Here is a 26,402-nt window from a genome sequence, read left to right on the forward strand (position 1 = left end):
TACTAAATTATATTTTTGCAAATTTTTAGTTGTTTTTCCTTTTTCAAGTCTCCAGTTATTTGAGTGACTGTTGTAAATTCAGCCTTTTCTTTAATGAAAGGGGATGAAGACATATGAGCACAACTGTATATCATCATAATGACTCATATACAGGATTTTCCCGCTCATTTATAATTTTACATCTGCTTGTTTATATTTGTTTATGTCATTTTGTGGAAAAAATGGATAATTATTTATTTGAGACTTATAGTTTAATTTGCGGGGTGGGAAATAGATAAACATAAATGTCTTCCTGAGGAGAAAAGTGATTATTGTCAGAGTTAATACGCAGCACACCAGGAAAAACTACATTTCCCATGATGCCTCGCGCCGCTGCAGACCTGCCCCCTCTGTTTGAATGGCAAGTTGTTTGTTTCGCTCCGTCCAGCTGCTAACTATTTCAGTCTGAGAGCAAACATGGGGACCGGCGGTCCTCGGAGCTCCACGGTGGTCAAGTTACGGGAGGAAGTTAGGAAGGCCGCTTCCGCTGTCACATATTTCTTCAGAATAAAGGCATTTCACAAAAGCAGCAGCATTACTCAGCTCTGCCATGATGTAGATTAGTTTTAGGCAGCATAGCCTTTTCTTAGGATTGTTATGTCCTCCGATAGGTGAAAAAAAAAAAAAAAAAAAAAACCAATAGCCATTTTACATCTCTTTAGCCTTCTGGTTTTCAGCATTTATTGTCTGTTCAGTCTTTTCATGGCTGTTTTGTTAAAAGTTTAGCTTTTTTTTATTGGTTTGCATTTAGGTTAAGTAATTATTCATCTCTTGGCAGGCTTTTGGATTTCTTTTGAGTTATTTTATCTCACATTGGGATGTGCATTTCATGTGGACTGTGCTGCTTCTCCTTTTCATCGCATTTGGTTTTCATTTGGATAATTTTATATCTTATTGTTGCTTCACATTTCTTTACACATTTTATCCAGTTGGCAGCTTTGAAATTCAGCAAAGCAAAATAAGCTAATTTAGTGTTAAATAAAGGTCAAATTGTTTGATTTATTTAACCAATACCAATGTTATAGATCTCAACCTACACCCTGTGCATTTTATTATCCAGACTGCTTCATTTTACCACAGAGACTCAACCGTTATCAAGCATGGCTCAACAGAAATAATAATCCTTGTTTCATCAGTGACAAAAATCAGTTACTAGTTAATGTAAAAGCATGCGCATTACAACGATTACATGTCTGGGTGTATCAACGCTCTGTAGTCGATGCTTCAGAATCTATTACTCAAAATATTGGATTCAGTAAATTTTACTAGTAGCCCCCACCAGCAGCCCCCAAAACTATCAGACACCTAATAAATAAGTAAAGAAAATGTTTTTCTTTGTTATATATTTTTTTCCTTTGGTTGCTGTTGTTGTTGTTGATTTACTTTACTGTTGCAACAAAGATGTACAAGCCCAAAATCAGCTTCTCTCACTAAAATAATGGCAAATTTTTACTATGGTGTGAGTCATAATTTTGTTGTTTACGCATTAATTAGCTAAAAACAAAATAACTAGCACACTAATTCCACTGATTAATCTCTTTGCATTTGTCTATTCATTTAAACAGCCTTCATAAAAATTCCCAGTTTAGTCATTTAATGTAGCCAGCGGTGTACAAAGTTGATCCTCAGGGGCTGCTGTCCAGCAAGTTTTAGATATATTCCTGTTCCAGCGCACCTTCTGTTAAATGGATCCAACAGCCAATGGAGTTGTGGAAAATGACGGGTTAATTTGAGTCAGGGATACATGGAAAACCTGCAGGATTGTGACCCTTAAGGACCGGAGCTGGAAACCCCTGATGTAGGCTTTATTTTCTTTACTGGCAACCCCCTAAAGTTAACTAGGGACCTCCAGGGGCCTGTGACCCTCAGTTTGAAAACCACTTACTTAGAAGAGCATAAACTGCATCTATTCCCACAAAGTGAGTGTTATGCTATAACGCTATTTGTCTTTAATTACCTCAGGGTTTTGTACACAGTTTTTTTTTTTTTTTTTGTTTTTTGGTTTGTTTTTTTTTTTTGTGACGCGACTTTGTTACAGACGAGTCTCTTATTTTGGAAAGCTGAAGCCGGAAATGTGCGGGTCTCAGGTTGCGGGTCTGACAGCAGGTCCGGTTTTACCTCTGCTTTTTCTTTTTTTTTTTTTTTTTTTAATTCCACCCAGCCTGCAGGGTTTTTTTTCTGTTAAAAGCGCCCAGCTCGCCGCGCGTGCTATTTATTTATCAATGCCTTCCCTCTGAAAGTCTTTAGGTTTTTACATTTTAATCTTTCCTCAAATGAGAAGACGTAAAAGATGGAGCTTCACATTTTAGAGCACAGCTTGAAAGTGGCGAGTATAGAAAAGGAAGGGATCCAGATTTGCACTCATGGATTAATAAAACTCGCCTTCCTGGCCTCCAAAACAAGGTGGGTAACTTGCCGGGATGGACGAGCTCGTGCTCGGAGTTGGACGTGTTTACTGCTACTGTCATCATGGGGCACGAGCTGCATGTAGTTGTCTGCTCGTGTTAAATGTCCTGCTGTTTGTTGTTGCTCCTGTCCGTCCCTGTAGCTAATGCTTCAGAGATCCAGCTTTAAGTCACCGGCTTGAAGCCAGGCCTGTCCCTGTCCTGTCATTCTGTAGCTTTATTCATGTTTTGTAGCTTTATTCATGTTTTGTAGGTTTATTCATGTTTTGTAGGTTTATTCATGTTTTGTAGGTTTATGTATGTTTTGTAGGTTTATTCATGTTTTGTAGCTTTATGTATGTTTTGTAGGTTTATTCATGTTTTGTAGGTTTATTCATGTTTTGTAGGTTTATTCATGTTTTGTAGGTTTATTCATGTTTTGTAGGTTTATGTATGTTTTGTAGGTTTATTCATGTTTTGTAGGTTTATTCATGTTTTGTAGGTTTATGTATGTTTTGTAGGTTTATTCATGTTTTGTAGGTTTATTCATGTTTTGTAGGTTTATGTATGTTTTGTAGGTTTATGTATGTTTTGTAGGTTTATTCATGTTTTGTAGGTTTATTCATGTTTTGTAGGTTTATGTATGTTTTGTAGGTTTATTCATGTTTTGTAGGTTTATTCATGTTTTGTAGGTTTATTCATGTTTTGTAGCTTTATTCATGTTTTGTAGCTTTATTCATATTTTGTAGCTTTATGCATGTTTTGTAGCTTTATGCGTGTTTTTAGCTTATTCATGTTTTGTAGCTTTATGTAAATTTTGTAGCTTTATGCATGTTTTGTAGCTTTATTCATGTTTTGGAGCCTTATGTGTTCATGTGTGTTTGCAGCCGGGTTTTGACTTGATAAATAACCACAACCAAATCAGCCTAACTTGAATGGTCAGTGTGTTGAAGTTTGCAGGTTGTAACTCGCAGTCAGCCTCAGGAAAGTTTGGTAGCAGCAGGCCTGAACCTTTACCAGCCCTCTGCTGTGGTTTATAGTCTTAGGATCAGAACCAGTTCACAGTTTGGTTGTGTTACAGCAATCAGTTTGTGTCATGAGCTGGTAATCAATCCCCTGATAAAACACAGTCCCTTCACATCACATAGAAGACAATCTCTTCAGATTACTCACTGCCTGACCTGATCACAGTTAACTCAAGCTGCTTCTTATCAAGTCACAAGCAGAACACTGTTTCTTTCGCCAAATCAAATCATTGTTTGGACTTTTGGCTTCAATTTGTGATTTAAAATGCAGAAACAGAGTCCTTGTTTTTTGGAAAGGTTGGCTGTTTGTGCTGATTTAAAGGACACTAATCACTTTTTATTTTAATGACTTTTTCTGATAGTTTTGCACTTCTGCTCAAAAATATCATCCGACCATCCTTTGTCCATCTTGTTTTGGTGGGATTTGAGCAGAAGTTTTTGTCCATATCCATTTAACATCCCCATTACTAAAGGTCCAATGGTTTCTGAGTCTCATCAACTCATATTTTATTCCCAATAGAAGATAAACATCATGTCAGATGTTAAAGATCAAGACATTTGATCATTTTGTGGAAAGTATGAGCTGATGGTGAATCTGATGTTATAAAAAAAAATAGCTCCAGGGTGACATAGAGCATCATGCAGCACAGGGATCTCCAGATCCAGTCCTGAAGGCCAGGTGTCCTGCAGAAATTGAATGTTTCCCTGCTGCAACACACCTGACTAAATCGAGGTAATCTCCACAGTTTCACAAGTCTTTATCTAACTCTAGAGTGTTGATGCAAGGAAGCCTCCAGTACTTGCAGGATAATGGCCCTTGAGGAGAGCAGCTGCTGGAGTTTTAGGAGAGGAAAGACGTCCCAGTCTGGTCTGATGCAGGATTCCAGCTGCTCTACTGGATTTCTGCTTCCATGATGCTCCAGATGTTTCGTACTGGTGAAACTGGACTGCAGCAGACCAGTTCTCCTGTTCCACCATCAGGATGTGGTCCAGCATGGTGGAAGGTCTTCCCTGAAAGAGACGTTGTCTGGATGGGAGCAGATGTTGCAGCATTGATGGAGCTTCCCAGATGTGGAAGCTGCCCACGCCATCGGCACTAATGCAACCCCATCCCATCAGAGATGCAGGCTGATAACAAGCTGGATGCTCCCTCTCCTCTTTAGTCTGCAGGACACGCCGTCCATGCTGTCCACAAACAATTCCACATCTTCATCCAGGTTTCCACTCAGAACATTTTAGATGAGCTTTGGTCCAGAGAAGACGGCGTGTTTCTGGATCCCGTTCATGTATGATGGAGCTTTAACCTGCATGTGTGGATTTCAGGGTGAACTGTGTTCACTGGAAGCCTTTCTGAGTCCATGAAGCGATCCAGTCGAGAATCATGTTTGGTTTTAATGCAGAAAATCACCAACATGCAGTCTTGTCCCGTGCATACAGAGATTCCTCCCGATTCTCAGAATCTATTGGTATTACACACTGTAGATTCTGGCATCTTAAATTTAAGGAACTTTTTTTTTCTGAAAATTGTTTCACAATGTTTGGATCAGATTGGTGGTCCATCTTTCCATCTGAGAGACTCTGCCTCTCTGAAATGCTCCTTTTATACCAGGTCATGTTACTGACCTGTTGCCAGTTAACCTGGTTAACTGTCTAATTCTCCTCCAGTTGTTACTTTTCTAGCCTTTTGTTGCTCCTGTTCCAACTTTTTACAGATGTGTTTCTGCATCAGATTCACTGTCAGCTCATGTTAAATGTCTCCGTTTCATCCTCTGATGTGTTGTTCAGTACTGGATTTGGGTGTTGAGACTTAATCTTGTAAACAGCCCACTTTTTGTTCCTCTAACAGTGGCTTTGCATGTTGAACTGGTCGCTGTGGGGACCAGTTCAGCTTTATGTATCTGTGGATGATGCTTGGAAAACAAAATAAAAACACAAGTTTAATTTTCTTTCATTCTTTTACTCTGAAAACTGGCAGGATGTTTGATGGCTTGTTTACAGCTGACACACATCCAAGAAGTTCATATCATTTAACTGGAAGACACTGGTGCCCAGTGGATGCCACTGGTTTGATTTGTTTAGTCTTCTTCTCGCTGTGGTCCATTTTGAGCCCTCTTCTCTTCCCACCCTCCCGTTCTCTAACCTGAGTCGTCAATAAGACCCGGAAACTTGCTTTCCACCATCACTGCTGTTTTCTGACCCATTTTTACTGAAACATGCAGCATTTTATCATCACAAGACATAAGGAGGTTTAAAACGGTTCTTTTTCACAAATTCAACTTATTATTTGGAATCACGCTGAACAATTAGGCCAATAAATCCATCAAAGTTTGTCCAAAGCTGAAAAACTATCAATCCTGAAGTCTCCAGTTAGTCCTTTTAAAGAGACACTGGAGTCGCCCAGCGCGGGGTGGTTGCATAATCCTCCCCGTCGTCCAGCCAGCTCAGGAAAATACACGCCTCGTGGTTTTCTGTATGCATTCAATCCCATGTTTGACTACTGCACATGTGAACAGGGTTTGTTCCAGGGAACATATATTGATTAGTGCTGCTGTTAAGATGTAAACATGATGGGTTTTACTGCTTATTGTCTATGTGCCAGTCTTTCCATTGCATTAACATTAAACAGAGATTTGCACGGCCAGTTAAAATGGTGCACAACCCCCATTTCCCCCAGCAGGACCAGGAATGGTTGGTTTATCCTGATCTGTTGCATTTCCACAGCCAACCACACCCTGACCTGGAAGGCCGGATAGCAATGGATGCATCAGCTACATCAGGGGTGCCCAAGTCCGGTCCTGGAGATCTACTATCCTGCTGTTTTTAGGTGCAACCCTTCTCCAACACAGCTGAATCAAATAAGTGGCTCGTTAGCAGAAGAGGAATTCAGCTGTTTGACTCAGCTGTGCTGGACAGGGGTTGCATCTAAAGGTTGCAGGATGGTAGATCTCCAGGACTGGACTTAGGCACCCCTGAGCTACATAAAGGTGTGATGTCATAACTTGTAGGAGCCATAATAGTATGTGTGGATATTCATGAGGTTGCACAGGACGCTCAGCATCGGCGTAGTGGGCGTGTTAGTGGGTGTGTGTATGTGTGTGTCACAAAGTTTGAAAGGTACCAACTCACCGGTGTTTAGATGAATGGATGAGGAAGTGGGGTGAGCTTGGAGGTAGTCCAATTTTTGTTGACCGCATATCGCATCACACAAACTGGAGGAGTCTGTTTAGTCAGTATACCATTTATTCATGTGTTGGATATAATCTTGGAACTTGATGGAAAGAATAAATATGTCGCTGCTAATACAGAAGTATTTTGGACAAAGAGCCCCGAGTTTAGCCCACAGCGGCCCTCATATAATTAATCTTTGCCGCAACATAACTGTATCCAATTGGTGGTTTGCAGCAAGTCAAGCTTCACCTTTTTGAGTTGGATCAGATACTTTTAATGGAACGGTCTCAGAAAAGTGGGACACTTTCAGTCGGATATTCTGGAAAATTTCCATTTTTGCCTGTTGAATGCAAAAAAGAAAAGTGTACCGACTGTACTTTTTCTGCGTTTCTACGTGTGTACATTTACATACGCAGCAGCGTTCAGCTATGTCTGTGTTGCTACAAACAACTCAAGCATGCTGCGGCAAAAACCTTCAATAGTGGAGGCCACCAGTAGGGGCCAGTACTAAGCGCTGGGAATGTGAACTAGTGCAGAGGTCAGTCTGTCAGTAACGTTGTACTTCCCTGGCATTTCAGTTTAACAATCTTTTGCTTACTAGGAATGAGTGTTTGTTGCTGTGCAGCATGGAGGAACAGTTATAAAAATGCAAACAAGGCTCTTCATAACTATCCATTGTGTTTAACTCCAATGTCGTGTTCATGCTCTGGTTTGAATGAGCGCCATTGGTGTTCAAGTCCACATTGAACCTCGCTCACACAACAGGTTACCTCACGTGAATGTGTGTGATCTACATGCCAAAGATACGCTAATAACGCGTGGGTGTCATGATGCGTACTAGGGCTGTGACGATATGCATTTGTCCCGATTCGATTCCGATTTTTTGGGTGTCGATTCGATTTAAATTGCGATTCTTAAAATTCTTTGATATTGCTGATTTTTGAAGATTTAAATAAAAAAAAAATTATAAACCTTTTTTTTTTTTTTTTTTTTGCTAGTAATTGTTCTTGATTTCAGTTAACAACACAGCAGCCAGACCATCATTTTGCTGCTATAATGCCCAAGAAGACAAGTTTAAGGATCAATAAAAACAATAAAAATGATCCATTTTTTAGTTGGGGAAAAAAGTCGAATTTTTAACAAAAAATCTGTTTTAAAATTGTGAAGCAAAAATATCCCGATTTTCGATACGATTTTCCCACCCCTAATGCGTACGCAGACACGTTGCCAGCAGCAAGTATATCCCGGACCTAAAGCAGCCTCTCTGCAGAGAGAACCAGACCAGGTTAAATTCAACATTTCCCTGATCCCCTTTCTCATCTAACTGTGGGCAGTAAAGGACAGAAGAACCCACACAGTGGTAATAAAGTAAAACTTCATTTAGTACACAGATTTTATGGTTTTCCTATTGAGATATAAAGTATTTATTCCATTACTGATGACATCATGACCAGTCAACCAAACTATTTTAATTGTCCTGACCTTAAAAAGTCTGATCCCAGTTTTATACCTTCCTTTTACTGTTGTTGTTTTGAAGCCCAGCTCTACACACACACACACACACACACACACACACACACACACACACACACACACACACACACACACACACACACACACACACACACACACACACACACACGAAGCCTGACAGATAAAGAGCCTGATAACTGTCAGGCGGTCAGAGCATGACTCCAGATGAATGTCACCACGTCTGCAGGATCTGCAGATCGCGCCATGCTTTAGGAGGTGATGTCAGAATCCCTACCCTACAGATCGTGTAGGGATTCAGGCACATCACCAATTTTGCCTTTGTTTGGATAAACCAATCAGCAACCTCCGGAGGTGAAAAGTGAAGCCTATGCAGAAGTGCATGAAACTGCAGTTCCCCTTTCATCCACTAGGGGCTCCAAAACAGAGCGAATCCCCATAGACTCCCATGTTAAAAAGACCAACTTCACAGCAGAAATAAACATGTTTACAGCCTGGCTCAAAAATCCATTTTAGGTTTAATAGGTCAGGTTTACCTTCATGAAAACCGGGGGGAGGGAATTTTTTTCTTCCTTCCCCTTTTAAAAGTAATTTAATCTCGAAGTTTGGCATATTTAGGGGCGTGTCCTTTTGACAGGTACTCGATCTTCCGCTTCAAGTAAGAAAAACGTAGAACAACTGCGGTTTTTAGCCGGTTAACAACGTGACTTAGCTTTAGCCCGCTTACCTCCGTTAGCTGGTTAGCTCTTGCTATCTCCAGATTAGCTCGGTTAGCTCTTAGCTACAGAAAGCTCGGAGTTCACTCGATGTCAATCATCCACCATGACGCTCACAGCCCCCCTCTCAGCTCCACCTCTTTGCCCATATTTGTATTTTCCGGGCAAGACAACAAGATGGCGATGTTAGGATGACGATGGTAGGAACCGCCCATCAAGCTTCAAGCTCTTCAGAAACTTATGTGTGACGTCACAGAGGCTCCGCCCATCTTTTCATATACAGTCTATGGGATAAACATAAAGTCTTAGGTTTAACAAGAACTTGTAACATGGCTGATGTGGTCTAAAGATCATATGGGGCTCCTGTGGGGTTAAATCACATTTAAATCACAGTTCTCCATAAATTTCTGATGATCAGAGGTGCAGAGTTTGCCTCAGGGCTGCAGGCCGACATTTCTTTTGTGTTTGCAGAAACACTAAAACAAACAGCATTTGCAGATTGTGTTGAACTGGAATGACTGATGTTAGATCGCCTCGTCTTTGCTCAGATTTATGTTCTCAGCAGAGATGCTGGTCTGTATGTGATTAAATAAACATCATCTCTGACTCCGTCCTGCTTCAGTTTGTCACTGTCTGATGAAAGGCTCTCTGAAAACTAAAGCTGCGCTCATGTTTTGGACACTTTGCAATGCTGATTAGACATTTTGTCAAATCCAATCTGAGTTTAGCCTCGTTGTTCAACCATGTCGCCCTGAAATGTGTTTGTAGTTTTCACCCCAGCTGATATCTTTGAAGCCAGAGAAAGGGCTGAACATAACTCTGCTGTGCTTCTAAGCAGCTAGTGGAAACATACCACTACCTGTTGTAGCTTTTACTGAACATATGGTGACCGCAATCCACTCCAGCTGGAACCCCAGGAACCTCCATGGTTTAGTTTTCATGTTGGTGGATTTTGCTTTGAGTCTAAAAGCTTCTGGTAAAACAGAGTTCCTGCTTAGGCAGCGTTGAAGCAGCAACCTCAAGGGGCTAAAAGTGAAACCTATGTGGAGGTGCATAAAGCTGCAGTTTCCCCTTCATCCACTAGGGGCTCCAAAACAGAGCGAATGCCCATAGACTCCCATGTTAAAAAGACCAACTTCACAGCAGAAATAAACATGTTTACAGCCTGGCCCAAAAAACATTTTTGGTTTAATAGGTCAGCTTTACCTTCACTACAACTGTTGGGGGAGTGAATTTTTGTCTAACTCTCCCAGTCAGAAGTAATGTAATCTCAAAATTCGACATATTTAGGGGCGTATTCTTTTGATTGACAGGTACCCGATCTCCCGCTTCAAGAAAAAAGAACGTAGAACAACCGCGGTTTTTAGCCAGTTAACAACGTGACTTAGCTTCAGCCCACTTACCTCTGTTAGCTGGTTAGCTCCTGTTATATCCGGGTTAGCTCGGTTAGCTCTTAGTTACAGGCAGCAACTTGGCCTGTCGCAGCAGGACTAAAGGGATGGATCAGGGTCATCAAGCCAGACCTGACTAGAGGATTTTTCTGAAAGATTGAAAGGGGTTCTGCTTCCTGAAGCCAAACTGGGAACTGTTTCCAATGGGGAACCACAAAGTTTCTCATTACAGGACAGAAAGAGCTTTGGAGCTGAAAGCTCCTCTACTTGTGTGGAGTTACCTCAGGTCCAGAGGGGGTCCTGATGCATTTTGTACAGGCTACTTGCCTCCCAGTGTCCCCAATCTATCCAGACCACATGTGTCATCTTTTTCGTTCAGACCACCCAAAACCCCAGATCTGGTTACCTCCAGGTCTGGTTACCTCCAAGTCTGGTTGGCTCCAGGTCTGGTTAGAAAGGTCTGGTTGACTTTGGGTCTGGTTAGCTCCAAGTCTGGTTGGCTTTGGGTCTGGTTAGAAAGGTCTGGTTGGCTTTGGGTCTGGTTAGAAAGGTCTGGTTGGCTTTGGGTCTGGTTAGCTCCAGGTCTGGTTGGCTCCGGGTCTGGTTAGCTCCAGCTCTGGTTAGTAAGGTCTGGTTGGCTTTGGGTTTGGTTAGCTCCAGGTCTGATTGGCTCCAGGTCTGGTTAGTAAGGTCTGGTTGGCTTTGGGTTTGGTTAGCTCCAGGTCTGGTTGGCTCCAGGTCTGGTTAGTAAGGTCTGGTTGGCTTTGGGTTTGGTTAGCTCCAGGTCTGGTTGGCTCCGGGTCTGGTTAGCTCCAGCTCTGGTTAGTAAGGTCTGGTTGGCTTTGGGTTTGGTTAGCTCCAGGTCTGATTGGCTCCAGGTCTGGTTAGTAAGGTCTGGTTGGCTTTGGGTTTGGTTAGCTCCAGGTCTGGTTGGCTCCAGGTCTGGTTAGTAAGGTCTGGTTGGCTTTGGGTTTGGTTAGCTCCAGGTCTGATTGGCTCCAGCTCTGGTTGGTAAGGTCTGGTTGGCTTTGGGTTTGGTTAGCTCCAGGTCTGATTGGCTCCAGGTCTGGTTAGTAAGGTCTGGTTGGCTTTGGGTTTGGTTAGCTCCAGGTCTGATTGGCTCCAGGTCTGGTTAGTAAGGTCTGGTTGGCTTTGGGTTTGGTTAGCTCCAGGTCTGATTGGCTCCAGGTCTGGTTAGTAAGGTCTGGTTGGCTTTGGGTCTGATTGGCTCCAGGTCTGGTTGGCTCCAGGTCTGGTTGGATCCAGGTCTGAACTGACTTGATGTGACAGACATGTAGTGCTCACTAGTGATGCGCTGAGTGAGTTGTGGAGGTTTTCTTCATGTGGCTGTTGTTTATTTTCATCTACAAATTGTGGATTAATCTAAAATTCTCTAAATGAGAAATCCATCTAATTTCTATGACTTTGTTCTAATAATTATTCCTGCTGGGATTCAGCCAAACGCTGTGAGGATATGAACTCATTTAAATGCTTCTTGTGAAGTTCCTTGCATGCACATAAAATGTGAGTAATGCAGGCTGAATATGCTGTGATCTCTCCCCTGGTTAGGAGTAATATGGTAACCAAGGCAAAGACTAAAGTAAGTCATTAAGTAGTGCTTGTAATAACATGATTAGAGGACACGGACGCAGGAAAAAACCCTCAGTGCTCATCATCCTAATGTTCCAGCTCTGCAAAACACCCTGTAAGTCAAAGTGACACTTGACAGCTCATGTAATTCCAAGAAGAAATGCTGCCGTTCCCACAGAGAGAGCTGCTGAGAGCCTCTCTGTTATCCTCCTGCTGTTCCTTCACACCTTTCAGCTAAATACAAAGTGTAAGCATTCAGCGGCCAGCCGGTGAAGAATGTGATTATCACAGGAGTGCTGGGACTGGTGTTTATCCAGTACGCTTGTGGTAGAGGGCCAATGCAGGAGACAAACATCTGAACATCCTTCTTTTTCTTTGAATTGTTCTGGTGAGAGGTCTTCAAACGGATTACAGGAAGAAAAGTGGTCAAACCTCAGTGAAGATGATGATGATGTTTGATATTTTGGAAGCTCATCGGAGTTGGTGCTGGTTCTTAAAGAAAGAACATGGACTTCCCCCTGCAGTATGAAGACATGGATGTTTGGTCACATGGGGTTTCTAATTTAGAATCAGTGCGAATGTGAGTGGTTGTTTAACGGAGACCGGTCCAGGGTCTACCTCGCCTCTACCCTAGCAGCTGCTGGGATAGACGCTACGCCCGAATAACAGAATGTAAAAAATGGTTGGATGGAACTTCTTTGTCGATGTAATTTAATTTTTCTGACTGATCTTCATGTGAAAGTTGTTTTCTGCTAAACTGTTAACAAAATAAATCAAATTGCTTGAATGTGAGGAGATAAGGCTGCTGAACAAGAATATCGTTTGTACACTTTATCAGATCCGCCTCGCCAGTACCGGGTTGGACCTGTTTTTCCTCCAGAGCTGCCTTTATTCTTGCTGCGATACAAGGTGTTGGAAACATTTTGCCCCTTATTAACATGATAGCGTCACACTCCTGTTCCACCACGTCCCAAAGCTGCTCTGCTGGACTGAGATCTGGTGACTGTGGAGGCCGTTGGAGGACAGTGAACTCATCGTCATGGTGGAGATGATGTGAGCTTTGTGACATGGTGCATCATCCTGCTGGAAGTTTCCATCAGAAGATGCTACACTGTGCTCAGAAAGGGATGGACATGGTCAGCAGCAGGACTCAGGTAGGCTGTGGAGGTTAAACCATGTCATACTGGTACTAAGGGGACCAAAGTGGGACCAGAAAACCTCCCCCCACCATTCCACCAGCAGCAGCCTGAAGCGTTGATCCTGACGGCAGGATGGATCCATGTTGTCATGATGTTTCCAGCAGATTCTGATCCTACCATGTGAGCTGAAATATAGTCCTTCAGGTTTTCAGTGTTTCCCTGCTCCAACAGACCTGACTGCACTTCTACAGAGCCTATGAAGCTCTGCATTAATTTGATAGGACACATGGAGCAGGGACACATTGAAAACCTGCAGCCCTTATCGGACTGAATCGAGTAGCCCTGCTGTAAAGGAAATGTCCCCCCATTACGATGAAGTCCAACTTACCAGCCAGCCGATGAAACGGCGCCATGCCGCGCCACGCCTCGCCTCATCAGACTGTAATTAAACAGGCTAAAGTTGTGATGAGAAGTAAATTAATCTGCAGCCTGTGTGAGGTTGAAAAGCCGTTTATGAAGAGAGCCATGACATTTTAATAATTTAGAATCTTAGTATCTGGGAAAAATCTTCATTAATCTTCTTCCAGTGATGGATTCAGGTCATCGCTGCATGCTTGTGTGTGAAACATGTTGGGATTGTTGGGATTCCTCTCACAGCGAGGTTTCCCTCTCGTGGAGGTTTTTACTGTTGGAGCAGTAATGAGTTCTGTGTTCCAGTATGAGGAGGAGCAGAAACCTGCAGGCAGGTTTTTGTTGTCTTTCTGTGTCTCTTCAGAGTTTTTACAGCTATTTCTGTAACCCAGGAGTGTCCAGCTCTGGTTCTACGAGGGCTGCAGTCCTACAGGTTTTCTATGTTTACCTGCTCCAACGCATCTGACTCAGATTAAATGGATCCAACAGCCTATGGAGTTCTGCAGAATCACCCCTTTTTTGAGTCAGGTGTGTTGGAGGAGGGAAAACATTGAAAATCTGCAGGACAGTGGCCTTTGAGGACGGATTCTGGTCGCCGTGGTCGCCAGAAGTCCCCCGCCCATCTTTAATCCACCCGCCATCTCTTTCTGTGTTTTCAGATGCAAGTTTTTTAGCCTGACGGAGACTCCGGAGGATTACACCATCATTGTCGACGAGGAAGGCTTCAAAGGTGGGTCTCACTTTCCAGAGCCTTTAAAGTCGCTGTGGCAACAGCAACCCCCCCGTCCACCACCACGGCTCTGTCCGGCGCCACTTCAGCTGCCGTGTTTGAGCACTTTGTCGTTATGGAAGTGAAGCCGAGCTGCCGCTCGCCGGGTTTTGTGGTTGGCTGAGTGAATGAGTCCGTGTCATTACACACCCATCTCCACGGTGACCCTCCACGGTTACCCTGGTGACCACCTGCTGTTTGTTGCATAACTGGTGCAGGTATTTTCTACTGGTGACTGGCCCTGAGTGTGTGTTTTCTGTTGGACTCAGCTGCAGGATGAAACTAAAGCAAGCGGTGTCGGATAACACTTTGAGCGCACATCTCCCTGATACCAACATGCACTGCACAGTCATGTATGAGGAACATACACAACACAGAAATGTTGGAGGCTCAGTTACTAAGACAACTGTTGCAGCCCTGATTGTTAGCGTCTGTTAAAGCCCAAAGTCCGGAAGTTCATATTCCTGGTGCTTTTTTTTAAAGATTCTTTTATTTTCCCATCTGCTGTCCCATGTAATCACAGAGCATGTTCACATGGAGTATGGCGTGTATTATGACGCAGATATCGGGAAGGTGGAGGGGGGCTTGTCATCTGCTTCCTTATGATCCGGCTGAAAAAAAGGAGCTGTGGGAATATTTCAGTCAGTGGTGCAGTTTCGTGTCCTGCTGGAAATAATGAAACACTGCACAACAAATGGAGAAAAAGTAGAAAAGAAAAAAATGAAAATTAATACAATGATAGAAAAATTTGCTGAAATAAAAGCTTATATTCATTTATACATAGTAGTTATTATTATTATTAATGATAATAATATTATAACAATATTATTATTAATGAGGAAATGATGATATGATAACAATATTATAATGATATTATTATTATTATTTAATATTCATAACAATAATTGTTAATAATGAAATGAGAAATACTTCATTAATCCTCTTTAATAAAATAAATATATTTTAAGCAAATCCTTAAATTTAAACCTGAACCAAAAACGTTAAATCTCTACCGGTGAACTTTGGCAGATTTTCTTACTTTACGTAAAAAAACTGAAAGTAAAAAACTGAAATGAAATGATGTCATCTGTTTAAAGTCTCCCAATTCATGTCAGACTGGGAATTTTTATTTTTTGAACTGGTTGACTCCCCAGCTTCCTCTTTCTGCTTGTTGAAATGTTCCTGTACTGCATGCTGCAATCGCCTCGCTCTCAGCTGGGGTCACTTCGGAGAAAAGCATCTGCTGCCGTATTGTACTCAGCTGTTGGAGAACCCTGAAATGCACATCTGCACGATGAGCAGACGTTAGCTAACAAAAACCTTTGGTCTAACCTGTAGATGAAGTAAAACTGTTACACAACCCAAAGTGTACTCAGTCTTTATATTGATTATTAGTTGAGTGCAGAACAATGAGCTCTTTATGTCCACACTCACACAGCATGAGATAAAAGTAAAGCTTTCATCAGCATTAACCCCTAAAACTCCACTAGATCCCCTCAAAGCCCCCAAATGGAGGTTTTATGATCTAACCACATCATGTAGTGTTTATTCAGACTCTTTATGGTAAATCTACAGTTATCCATGATAACACCAGTATTTGTAACATCACTATCACTACCGTGTTGCTAAGAAACCTCTATTTTCACCTGGAAATGATGATGAAGACACTTCCTGTCAAACTTTCCACCAATCAGAGAGCTTAATTTGACGGTAATGTCCAATCAGGAGCAGCCAACGATCGACAAGTGATCAGAAAAGAAGAAAAATATTGATCCTCGATGGCTGGAAAAAAGCCAAAAAGATTTTTCTGATGCAGCTGAGCTGGAGGTGGTTTAGTGAGGAGAGCAGGTAAATAGTAGCAGGAAGAGGTGGAAATGAGAAAACAGTGTAAACATGTAAATAGTTTTTGTTGTGTGTTTATTTCGGATGTAACAGAATGAGAAAAGTCTTGGTCACTGTTGATCTGTGCATTTTTTTCCTACAAAGTTGTGTATCATCTTTGCTCTTTATGCTGCTATATCTATTGATACATTTATTTACATCATTTTAACCTGGTTATCAGACAACTGAGGCTGAAAGCACCATGTCTGCATGGAAACATTATGTCTCTATGGAAACATCGTGTCTCCATGGAAACATCGTGTCTCTATGGAAACATCGTGTCTGTATGCAAGCATCAATGAGAGGTCCAGCTGCTACATGTATTTTTACGTAAACAGGTGGACCAAAATAGGGGAAAAGGTTGCTTTGATTTTTTTTTTTTAGGGTTAAATATGAATAAAACCTCTGATTTGTAACTTCTGTCTCCTGATGGGGAGGCTTTTTAAATCCATGAGGAGATGTGGACATGAGCAGCGTGATGAAACACAGTCTAGACTGTAATTTACAAGGATGAATGGAAAAGCTTGTGTTCTTCCTCTTTTAAGTCCTGGTACTGAAGCAGAAATAGTTCCCCAGTCCTCAGAAATGCTCTGCAGAGGAGATGATAAAGAGGAAGTCGTTGGCATGAAAAATAAGAAACAGTTATTACTCACTCTCCAGTCAGTTTCCTTTCAGTTCATGTTGGGACACGAATAAATGAATATGGTCTAGAAATGGTTTGATGCTGGTTATGAATACAGCTGTAGCTGTCAGCGCTTCCTTTCAAGCTAATTCAAGCTTATTTTATGTTTTCTCAGAGTTGCCTCAGTCGGAGCACATCAGCGTCGCAGATGCCACGTGGTTGGCCCTCAACGTGGTGTCGGGTGGCGGCAGCGCGTCCAGTTCACAGCCCATCGGAGTCACTAAAATCGCTAAATCAGTCATCGCACCGCTGGCCGACCACAACATCTCCGTTTTCATGCTGTCCACGTATCAGACCGACTTCATCCTGGTGAGTGATTGTAAGAAGATGAAAACATCGGCGTGGGATTGATCCACTGCTGGTTTGGTAGGGCTGTGACGATATTCTTTTGTCCCGATTCGATTCCAATTTCTTTGGGTCCCGATTCGATTTAAATTGCGATTCTCACAATTCTTTGATATTGCTGATTTTTGTAAATTAAAAACAAAATAAATGTATAAAACTTTTTTTTGCTTGTCATTTTTCTTGATTTCAATGAGGAAAAAAACAACACAGTAGCCAGATTATTCTGCTGTTATAATGCCCAAGAAGACAAGTTAAAGGATCAATAAATGACAAAAATAAACCATTATTGCTGGACAAGACAAACAAAAAAATTCCATTATACATTTTTTATTTAGTTGAAAAAAATTTTTTTTGTTAAAAAAAAATCGATTTTAAAATTATGAAGCAAAAAAAACCCCAACAGTTGATTCGATTTTTCTGTACGATTTTCCCACCCCTATGGTTTGGAGGCGTTTAAGTTTCTTGTTTTGTGTCACTTCTCACTACTTGAAATCTGATCATACGTTGATGGGTTGTAGAGCTGCCAGTAGATCAGCTGCCTTACATTATTGTTGTCATGCAACCACATTCTGCACAGTTGTTTACATGCACAGAGTATGATGAAAAAAGCAATAATACTGGATAAAGTGTACCTTGCACGGCCTCGCTTCCTTTGATTCAGGAAGAAATCCCAGAAGGCATCTTTTTTTCTCTTGCCTTTGTTGAAAAACAAGGTCTGCTGTCCAGCATGTTTGAGAAAATGCTAGGAAAAAAACAACCTGTGTCCATGTTGGTAATCTGTTATGTAAAAGGGGATCAGCAGCTCAGCCTCGCGCTGGAATTCAAGGTATCGCACTCAGGCCAGTTTCCTGTCCTGACAATCCAGACTGGTGCTTTATCACATGACATAAAGGCAAATATCCACTCCACCAAGTCCCACCATGAGAATCCACCATCCTCCTTCTGCATGTGTTCTGGTCTCGCACTGCATTGGACAACGAATCGCCAAGCAGCTCCCGTGTGTTTTTACTCCGTGTGTTATGTAAAGTAGCAAAGCACGACCCAAATGTTCAGTACTGTTAATTAAATGAAGACGAGGTGCTCAGAGGAGCCGCATAACGGCTTCTCTGAGCTACAGGTCACAGGGTGACGTCCATATAGACTTCTTCTTCTCTTGTTTAATCGATAATTTCTCAAATGAACTTTGTATTTGACCTCAAGGCTTTATATTTGAGTTTAAATAATAATCTTTCCTATTTCAATATAGATTTGTTTAAAGTTTAAGCTCCTGGGTGAATAAAATGACCTGAATTATCCCTTTAGCATCTTTCTAATGCATAAAATCAAGAGGAGCATGAGGGAAAAGGAGAAAAATGTCCCATGATTCCAACGTGATGCTCAGCTTTTTCATAGTAACTTGGGACGTCTTCACACGTCTCATTTACCTCTGTGATACCAGCTTTAATAAAACTAGAATTTAAGAATGAATCCTGTGTGACTAATTTGTTTTCATGACTCCTGGGCGCATTTAGTCCATTTAGATGTTTGCAGACGCCAGGAAGCAGCAATGCTAACATGTAGCATAGCAACATGTCTTGAGAAACTCTGCTAAAAGACTCTACCAGGCATCAGCATCCAAAGCAAACACGGTTCGAACACCATGGAAATGTGAGAAAGAGATGGGAACAGCAACACAAACCACAGGTTCTCAGGAGGATTGAGGTCCAGGGATGATGGTGGTCCCACCACAGGTTTTTCTCCCTTTTTATCCGTACCAGCAGAGATCCTGCTGGGATTCCGGCATCAAGGGATGGAACGTTGTCTTTACGTCAGAAGCATCACTTCTTTCTTTCATACCACGGTGAGAAATGATAAGGTAGAAGCTGGATGGATGTGGCAGACCACCAGAATCCTACCATCTCACTCCCAGTTATCCAGCCCAGGACGTCACTCCCCCTCCACCAGCTAACAGCTTTTAGTCTTGCTGGGACATGGTGTCTACCCACCAACTGGTCAGACCTCCTTTGTAGACCAACAATACTGCCACATGGACCATCCAGACCTCTAACTGGACCAACAAGACCTCCACATGGACCAACAATAGCTCCACATGGACCACAAAGACCTCCACCTGGACCATCCAGACCTCCACATGGACCAACAAGACCTCCACATGGACCAACAAGACCTCCACATGGACCACAAAGACCTCCACCTGGACCATCCAGACCTCTAACTGGACCAACAAGACCTCCACATGGACCAACAATAGCTCCACATGGACCACAAAGACCTCCACCTGGACCATCCAGACCTCTAACTGGACCAACAAGACCTCCACATGGACCAACAATAGCTCCACATGGACCACAAAGACCTCCACCTGGACCATCCAGACCTCTAACTGGACCAACAAGACCTCCACATGGACCAACAAGACCTCCACATGGACCACAAAGACCTCCACCTGGACCATCCAGACCTCTAACTGGACCATCCAGACCTCTAACTGGACCAACAAGACCTCCACATGGACCAACAAGACCTCCACATGGACCATCAAGACCTCTAACCGGACCAACAAGACCTCCACATGGACCACCAAGACCTCCACATGGACCAACAAGACCTCCACATGGACCACCAAGACCTCCACATGGACCAACAAGACCTCCAAATCGACCATCCAAACCTCTAACTGGACCACCAAGACCTCCACATGGACCACCCAGACCTCCACCTAGACCATTAATTAATCATCCGTGGAGGATCATGGAACAATTCATCTCCTGCATATAGCTGGACTACAAATCATTTCTTTGAACTACAAGATGATGTCATCTCCACATGACTTCCGGCCGCAAGGACATCTCTTTTCCGTTACAGTCAGTCTGTTTCCAATTTATCAAATGTGTTTTATGAAATGTAAATTTCTTTTTAAATGTACTTGTGTTTGCTTCATCAATGAAACTTTGTTGACATGTTTATTGTCATGTAAATGTGTTTTGCACTTCTCCGCCACCGTACGCTTAACAGCAGCGTCTCTTCAGACGTCTTTCTAACATGAGGACTCGGGACTGAAACCACAAGTTTGTCCTTGTTTTCAGATCTGATTAGACTATAACTGGATCAAATCATTTACTGCAACAAAATGACGCACAACACACTGAAGTAAATGACGTAGCTTATTACATTAAGACCCCTTCCCTCCCCATTTAAGAAAGAAACATTGATAAAACTTCAGTATGCCATTCTTCCTTTCAAAGAATGTAAACATGTTTTTTTATTGTGTGTTCAAATTTATTCTGTTCCCCATATTTTACACTTCTGAATCTTTTTATGCATTCATTCATTTATTTTTGTCAAAAAGTCAAAAGTAAATGTAGAATATGTTTTTTAGTTTTTCCACTGGCTGTTTTTATACAAACTATATTGTTTCTTTGACCCTTTGAAGCTCACCTCCTACTTTTTGCCTTCAGGTTCGAGAGCGAGACCTGCCATTGGTCATGCACACGCTGTCTTCCGAGTTCACTTTGCTCCGAGTGGTCAATGGAGAAACCGTTGCTGCTCACAATCTGGGAGTCACTAATGGCTTTGTAAAGCCAAAGCTCGGTACGTGGAAGGAAGCCTGAGACACAGACGCATCCTACACTTTGATTCCGTTTTTTATTTTAGCTGGTTTGACATTCATCTGCTGTACATTTTCAGTCTGATGAATGCTAATCCTTCCACCAAACAACAACATAATCAGGGTTATAACTTAACACCCAACCCACCGGATGTGGGGTGGAATCTGATTTAGCAGAGCTGGCGTTCTGTGAAGCCAAATCTTCAGCTGTTGCTGCTCAGCAAACAAGGGGCGGGAATTAAGTTTGATTGGCACCTTGTGTAGCCAATACAAATGGGAAGTTTGGCAATTTTTCAGAGATCCAGGCCTTTTGACTCGGCTCCTTTCGAAGAGTCGACTCTTTTGACTTCCAAATGGCGCTTCTTTTAATTTCCCTCAATGCTTAGTTTTTAGTCAAATTTAGGAATTATGTGTTTTTTTTGTTGGTAAGCTTTTATTTATTTATGTTTTGTATCTAATAGCTTTATTTTTGTACACTTTTTTTTCATTAGAAGAGTTTGTTTTTTTTTAATTTAACTCAAACCTTTAAATGAACACAGAACCAAACCAAGCAAATAAATATCCATAAAGGCCAAAATCTGAACATTATCAGGCTTTAATTTAACTGGATTTTTTTTGTGACACATTAAATTTAGATCTGGCTTCCAGCTCTGTGTGTACCTGGTCTGGACCACTATACTCTGTTTTCTAGGAGTCTTTATTTAAATAGCGGTCCTGGTCTTTGTATGTAACTAGCCGTAACGGTTTCTTATCAACATAAAATCCTGCCCCTTCTAAAGATTCAGCTCTCTGAAACAGGAATCGGTTAATCTTGTTCACTACAGAGAAGCTGGCTCATTCATGAACGACACGTCACTAGAGGCTAATAACGTGAGGATTACTTGCAGTTTACCATTATGTAACCTTAGAAATTGGGGCAAATGCTTCAAAGGTCGTGTACTGGTGCAGGGCAGGTACACCATCGCATCGGGGGTAAAAGTGAAGAAACTACCAAAAACTGGTAAACAGGCAGCATTTAAATTCTACCCGAGAGAGAAAAAACTGAGCAGAATTTGTAAAATGAAAGTTTCTTCATTTTATCTAAAGTGTTTTAACAACTTTTTTGGCAAACCTCCAGCAAGCACAATGTTAAAGATTCCTGGATCCAAACGGTGATCCAGATCACTACCAAAATTTAATCAGTTCTTTTTTCTTTTTTTTTTTTTTGACATTTCCAACAACTCCTGAAAAATTCATGAAAATCTGTCCACTTTTTGAGTTATCTTGAACACAAACAGATAGACACCAGTAAAAACATAACCTCCTTGGTTGAGGTAATAAAAAGAAATGTTTTTTAAAAAAAAAAAAAAAAAAAAGGATAGTTTTATTTTATTTTTTTTAAATCAAGAAAATAGATCAAAATCAGGCTTTTATGAAAACACTGGATAAAAGTTTCCTTACAGACACACAAACCATCAGAAATATCTAAGCAAGGCTTAAACAGAAGCCTGGTGTGATGCTAAATGAAGCCATTTTGGACCCAGAAGAATCAAATCATTGTAAGTCTGTAAAGAGAACCAGACCTCCCAGCACCTCCCAGTGATCACTATGCATTAACTATGTGTGGTTGATGAGCTACTGCGAATAAAGTGCATCAGAAAGACAAGATAAATGTTAAAAAACTTATAGATGTGTCAAAGAAACAGCAAAAATGTCTAGATGTTTGTTGATTCCTGGAAAAAAAAAACTGGATGTTATTTTTGTTCAGCATTTACTAAAACAATTTAGAGACATATGGATGATTAACAAGCATTATAAGCTGGATTACCCCCACAAATATCATGAAATCAGGAAAGAAAAGTCTGGACTACAAACCGGGAGTTTTAAACACTTCCCTGACCGTATTCATCAGATTTCTCCCATGATTGTTCCTGCTCTTTGGCTGATACTGATCTCAGATAGTTCACTTTAAACCCACCAGAGAGGGTCTGTGCATGCTCAGGTGGATGGAGAAGCGAGACGGAATTCCATAAAGTCATTTAATGGATTCTGTCATCTTTGCTTTCCAGTTCCTCGTCCCATCATTCATCCTTTATCAAGTCCCAGCAACATGTTCTGTGTGACCAGTCTGGACCCGGACACACTGCCCTCCGTAGCCACCCTGCTCATGGACGTCATGTTCTACTCCAGTGGGTGAGTCCTGTTATCTTAAACGTGTTCACTGACACGTTATGTTTACATGGGAGTTTTCGTTCTGAATAAAAGTTAATAATTCTATAAATTCGGATTTAACTTAATTCCATAGTAAGTGGCTGGTTTATTCCCAAACTATTTAATTCCTCTGTTATGTAAACCTTCGTTCTGCTCCAAGTTAATTCCGGTCATTCTGCTCATGCTTGTTACCTTGTCCCATCCTAAGACGGGCGTTGTTTGGCCTCCTGTCAGCGGTAGTCTTTCTTCCTTCTCCCTCTCAGCTACTGAAAGTGAAATAGTATGTTCGCGTTGAGCTGGTGCTTCAGAATGACAATCAAAATAGCAGCGAAACTGGTACTTATTATGTCGTTTTCACAAGTCACAACTGAAAAGACGAGAAACAAGAAGCTAACTTTGTTTATTTCCGGTCGACGTCAATACGTCATGCCCACTCCCTGTCCAATCAGAACCCTTCCCAACCAACCGCTCTAAACCAGAATTTGGTAAGGACATGTTTCATGTAAACCTCCATTTGGGATTATTATTTCCATATAAACTCGTAGAAACTTTTTATTTGAATTATTAATTCCAAATTAACAAACATTATGTAATCATAGCTATTGTTTGTTTAATGTGAGCTCCGGTGTGAAGCGAAAACCGGTAAACTAATCCTTGGAACAAGTAAAGTAATCCTAGGAAAAAGAAAAGTGGTCTTATAAAACAACTAATGAAATCCTAGGAATAAGTAAAGTAATCCTTGAAAAAAGTAAAGTAGTCCTAGTAACAAGTAAAGTAGTCTTAGGAACAAGTAAAGTAGTCTTAGGAACAAGTAAAGTAGTCCTAAAAACAAGTAAAGTAATCCTAAAAACAAGTAATGTAATCCTAGGAACAAGTAAAGTAGTCCTAAGAACAAGTAAAGTAGTCCCAAAAACAAGTAAAATAATCTTTGGAACAAGTAAAGTAATCCTTGGAAAAAGTAATGTAATACTAAAAACAAGTAACATAATCCTTGGAAAAAGCAAAGTAGTCCTAAAACAAGTAATGTAATCCAAGGAACAAGTAAAGTAATCCTAAAAACAAGTAATGTAATCCTAGGAACAAGTAAAGTAGTCCTAAAAACAAGTAAAGTAATCTTTGGAACAAATAAATTAATCCTAAAAACAAGTAATGTACTCCAAGGAACAAGTAAAGTAATCCTTGGAAAAAGTAAAATGTTCCTAGTAACAAGTAAAGTAGTCCTCAAAACAAGTAAAGTAATCCTAGGAAACAAGTAAAGTAATCCTAGGAAACAAGTAAAATAATCCTAGGAAACAAGTAAAGTAATCCTAGGAAACAAGTTTAGTAATCCTAGGAAACAAGTTAAGTAATCCTAGGAACAAGTAAAGTAGTCCTAGGAACAAGTAAAGTCCTAAAGTCCTAGGAACAAATCCTAAAAACAAGTAATGTAATCCTAGGAACAAGTAAAGTAGTCCTAAAAACAAGTAAAGTAATCTTTGGAACAAATAAATTAATCCTAAAAACAAGTAATGTACTCCAAGGAACAAGTAAAGTAATCCTTGGAAAAAGTAAAATGTTCCTAGTAACAAGTAAAGTAGTCCTCAAAACAAGTAAAGTAATCCTAGGAAACAAGTAAAGTAATCCTAGGAAACAAGTAAAATAATCCTAGGAAACAAGTAAAGTAATCCTAGGAAACAAGTTTAGTAATCCTAGGAAACAAGTTAAGTAATCCTAGGAACAAGTAAAGTAGTCCTAGGAACAAGTAAAGTCCTAAAGTCCTAGGAACAAATCCTAAAAACAAGTAATGTAATCCTAAAAACAAGTAAACTAGTCCTAAAAACAAGTAATCTTTGGAACAAATAAGGTAAACCTAAAAACAAGAAATGTTATCCTAGGAACAAGTAAAGTAATCCTTGGAAAAAGTAAAATAGTCCTAGTAACAAGTAAAGTAGTCCTCAAAACAAGGTTTTCCAGTTTACACCTGGAAAACCTTCACTCCTAGGATTACTTTACAGGTAAATGTCTGAGGAACCATCGGCTGATGAGGATGATGAGGATGATGATGATGATGATGATGATGATGATGGACCCTTCTATCAATGGACAGTCAGCAGAATCCACGGAAACACCCCACATTCACATTAGAAACACCATGATGGTCCAGAAAGATGGGAAATAGTTTATGAAGAGAAAATATTTCACCATAAACCTCCTTCATCGTCATGAAGGAGGGAAAAGAAGGAAAACTGCTGTCAGCAGCAGAACCAGGAAAGACGGAATGACATTTTTTATGGGAACTCAGTCTGGCACCGTCACCGTGACGATGAAGGTTGTTGGGACACGCACCTCTATTATCGGCCGTTTTTTAACCACTTAAACCTCTGGGATGCTCCGACATGACGACCAAACGTGACTGTTTCCTTCTTTCATTTTCCTGTTTTAGGCCCAAAGATCCTGGAGCGTCCAGCGAGGATTCCAGCCACATCCGCTTCTTCTCCTTCTCCCTGATCGAGGGCTACATTTCTCTGGTCATGGATGAGCAGACGGCTGAAAGGTGAGAAAACCATCCATGTTCTCCGCAGCTTTGGAGGAAAACAGCTGTTTTCTTAGTAAGGTGTTGTTGTTTTCTTCTAGTCGCTCCTAAAGGGTCATTATGTGTACGCAGGCCGAATAAACTCATGATTGTTGTTTGAGGTGGTGATTAGTTTGTTGCTAAGCAATAGCAGAGCTCTTGGGTGTACAGTGTACTTAAGTCGCCGTGTGTTTCATTCTGACTCATTTGTTCACCACTGAGTCCCCATTTTCTCTCCGTATAGTCTGTCATTAAGCAGAGAGCCCATAAAGAAACCTGAGCGGCAGCACATCCCACAAGGTTTCACCTTTATTACCGCCACCTCGGCTTCTGATCAGACTGATTCAGAATCCGGCTCAGCCTTTTTATAGGTCAGTCGTGTCTTACAGCCATGTAGAATCAGGACAAACTTTCAACTTCAGTCTTTTCAAGTTTGGATTTTGTTTCTCCAGCATGTAGGTCAGCTTTACGTAAGCCCTAATGTGCTGCCTTAAAGGGATAGGTCACCCATTTCACTCTGCTTCTTTCTACAACACATCTCCGCTTTAATGCAGCACGGTGAAAAAAATCTACCTGCTGCCGTAAATCTGTTTCACCTGCTTCCTACCTGGTCTCCTTATGCAGATCTCTGGCTGTAGAAAACTAACGTCAAAGTACAGGATGAGTTCACCTAGCAGATCCACCTGTTCACCCGCTTGTTAACACAAATAACTTATCAGCCAATCACATGGCAGCTACTCAATACATTTAGCCATGTCGACGTGGTGAAGACGACTTGCTGAGGTTGAAGCTGAGCTACAGGACGAGGAAGAAAGCCGGTTTAGGGCCGTTCTGAAGGATGAAACCTGGAATAACAAAATGGGATCTGATAAAGAGGAGTCTAGCTGAACTTGCAGCTCAGACCTCATCTTACTTGCATTGTGAATCTTTTTCAGATGATGCTTGTACCAGCCTTTTCCACATTCCTTTTAAAGGCGGTGGCAGCGTGGACTGTCTCTTTTTTGTACGCACTTCCAAATAAAG

The 26,402-nt window shown here is 41.3% G+C and overlaps 1 protein-coding gene across 1 annotated transcript in view; it reads left to right on the forward strand.

Moving 5' to 3' along the window:
- The first annotated feature begins 2,239 nt into the window (after positions 1-2,239).
- Positions 2,240-26,402, forward strand: part of castor2 (cytosolic arginine sensor for mTORC1 subunit 2) — a 35,254-nt gene continuing 11,091 nt past the window's right edge. Inside the window, exons 1-6 of the mRNA XM_079247941.1 lie at positions 2,240-2,442; positions 14,014-14,084; positions 16,802-16,995; positions 20,490-20,622; positions 22,687-22,810; positions 25,251-25,361. Of these exons, the coding sequence (XP_079104067.1) occupies positions 2,330-2,442; positions 14,014-14,084; positions 16,802-16,995; positions 20,490-20,622; positions 22,687-22,810; positions 25,251-25,361 (746 nt within the window). The 5' untranslated portion in view covers positions 2,240-2,329. The remainder of the gene's footprint in view (positions 2,443-14,013; positions 14,085-16,801; positions 16,996-20,489; positions 20,623-22,686; positions 22,811-25,250; positions 25,362-26,402) is intronic.

This window comes from Telmatherina bonti, assembly GCF_933228915.1.
Source record: "Telmatherina bonti genome assembly, chromosome: 10".
NCBI classification, from domain to species: Eukaryota; Metazoa; Chordata; class Actinopteri; order Atheriniformes; family Telmatherinidae; genus Telmatherina; species Telmatherina bonti.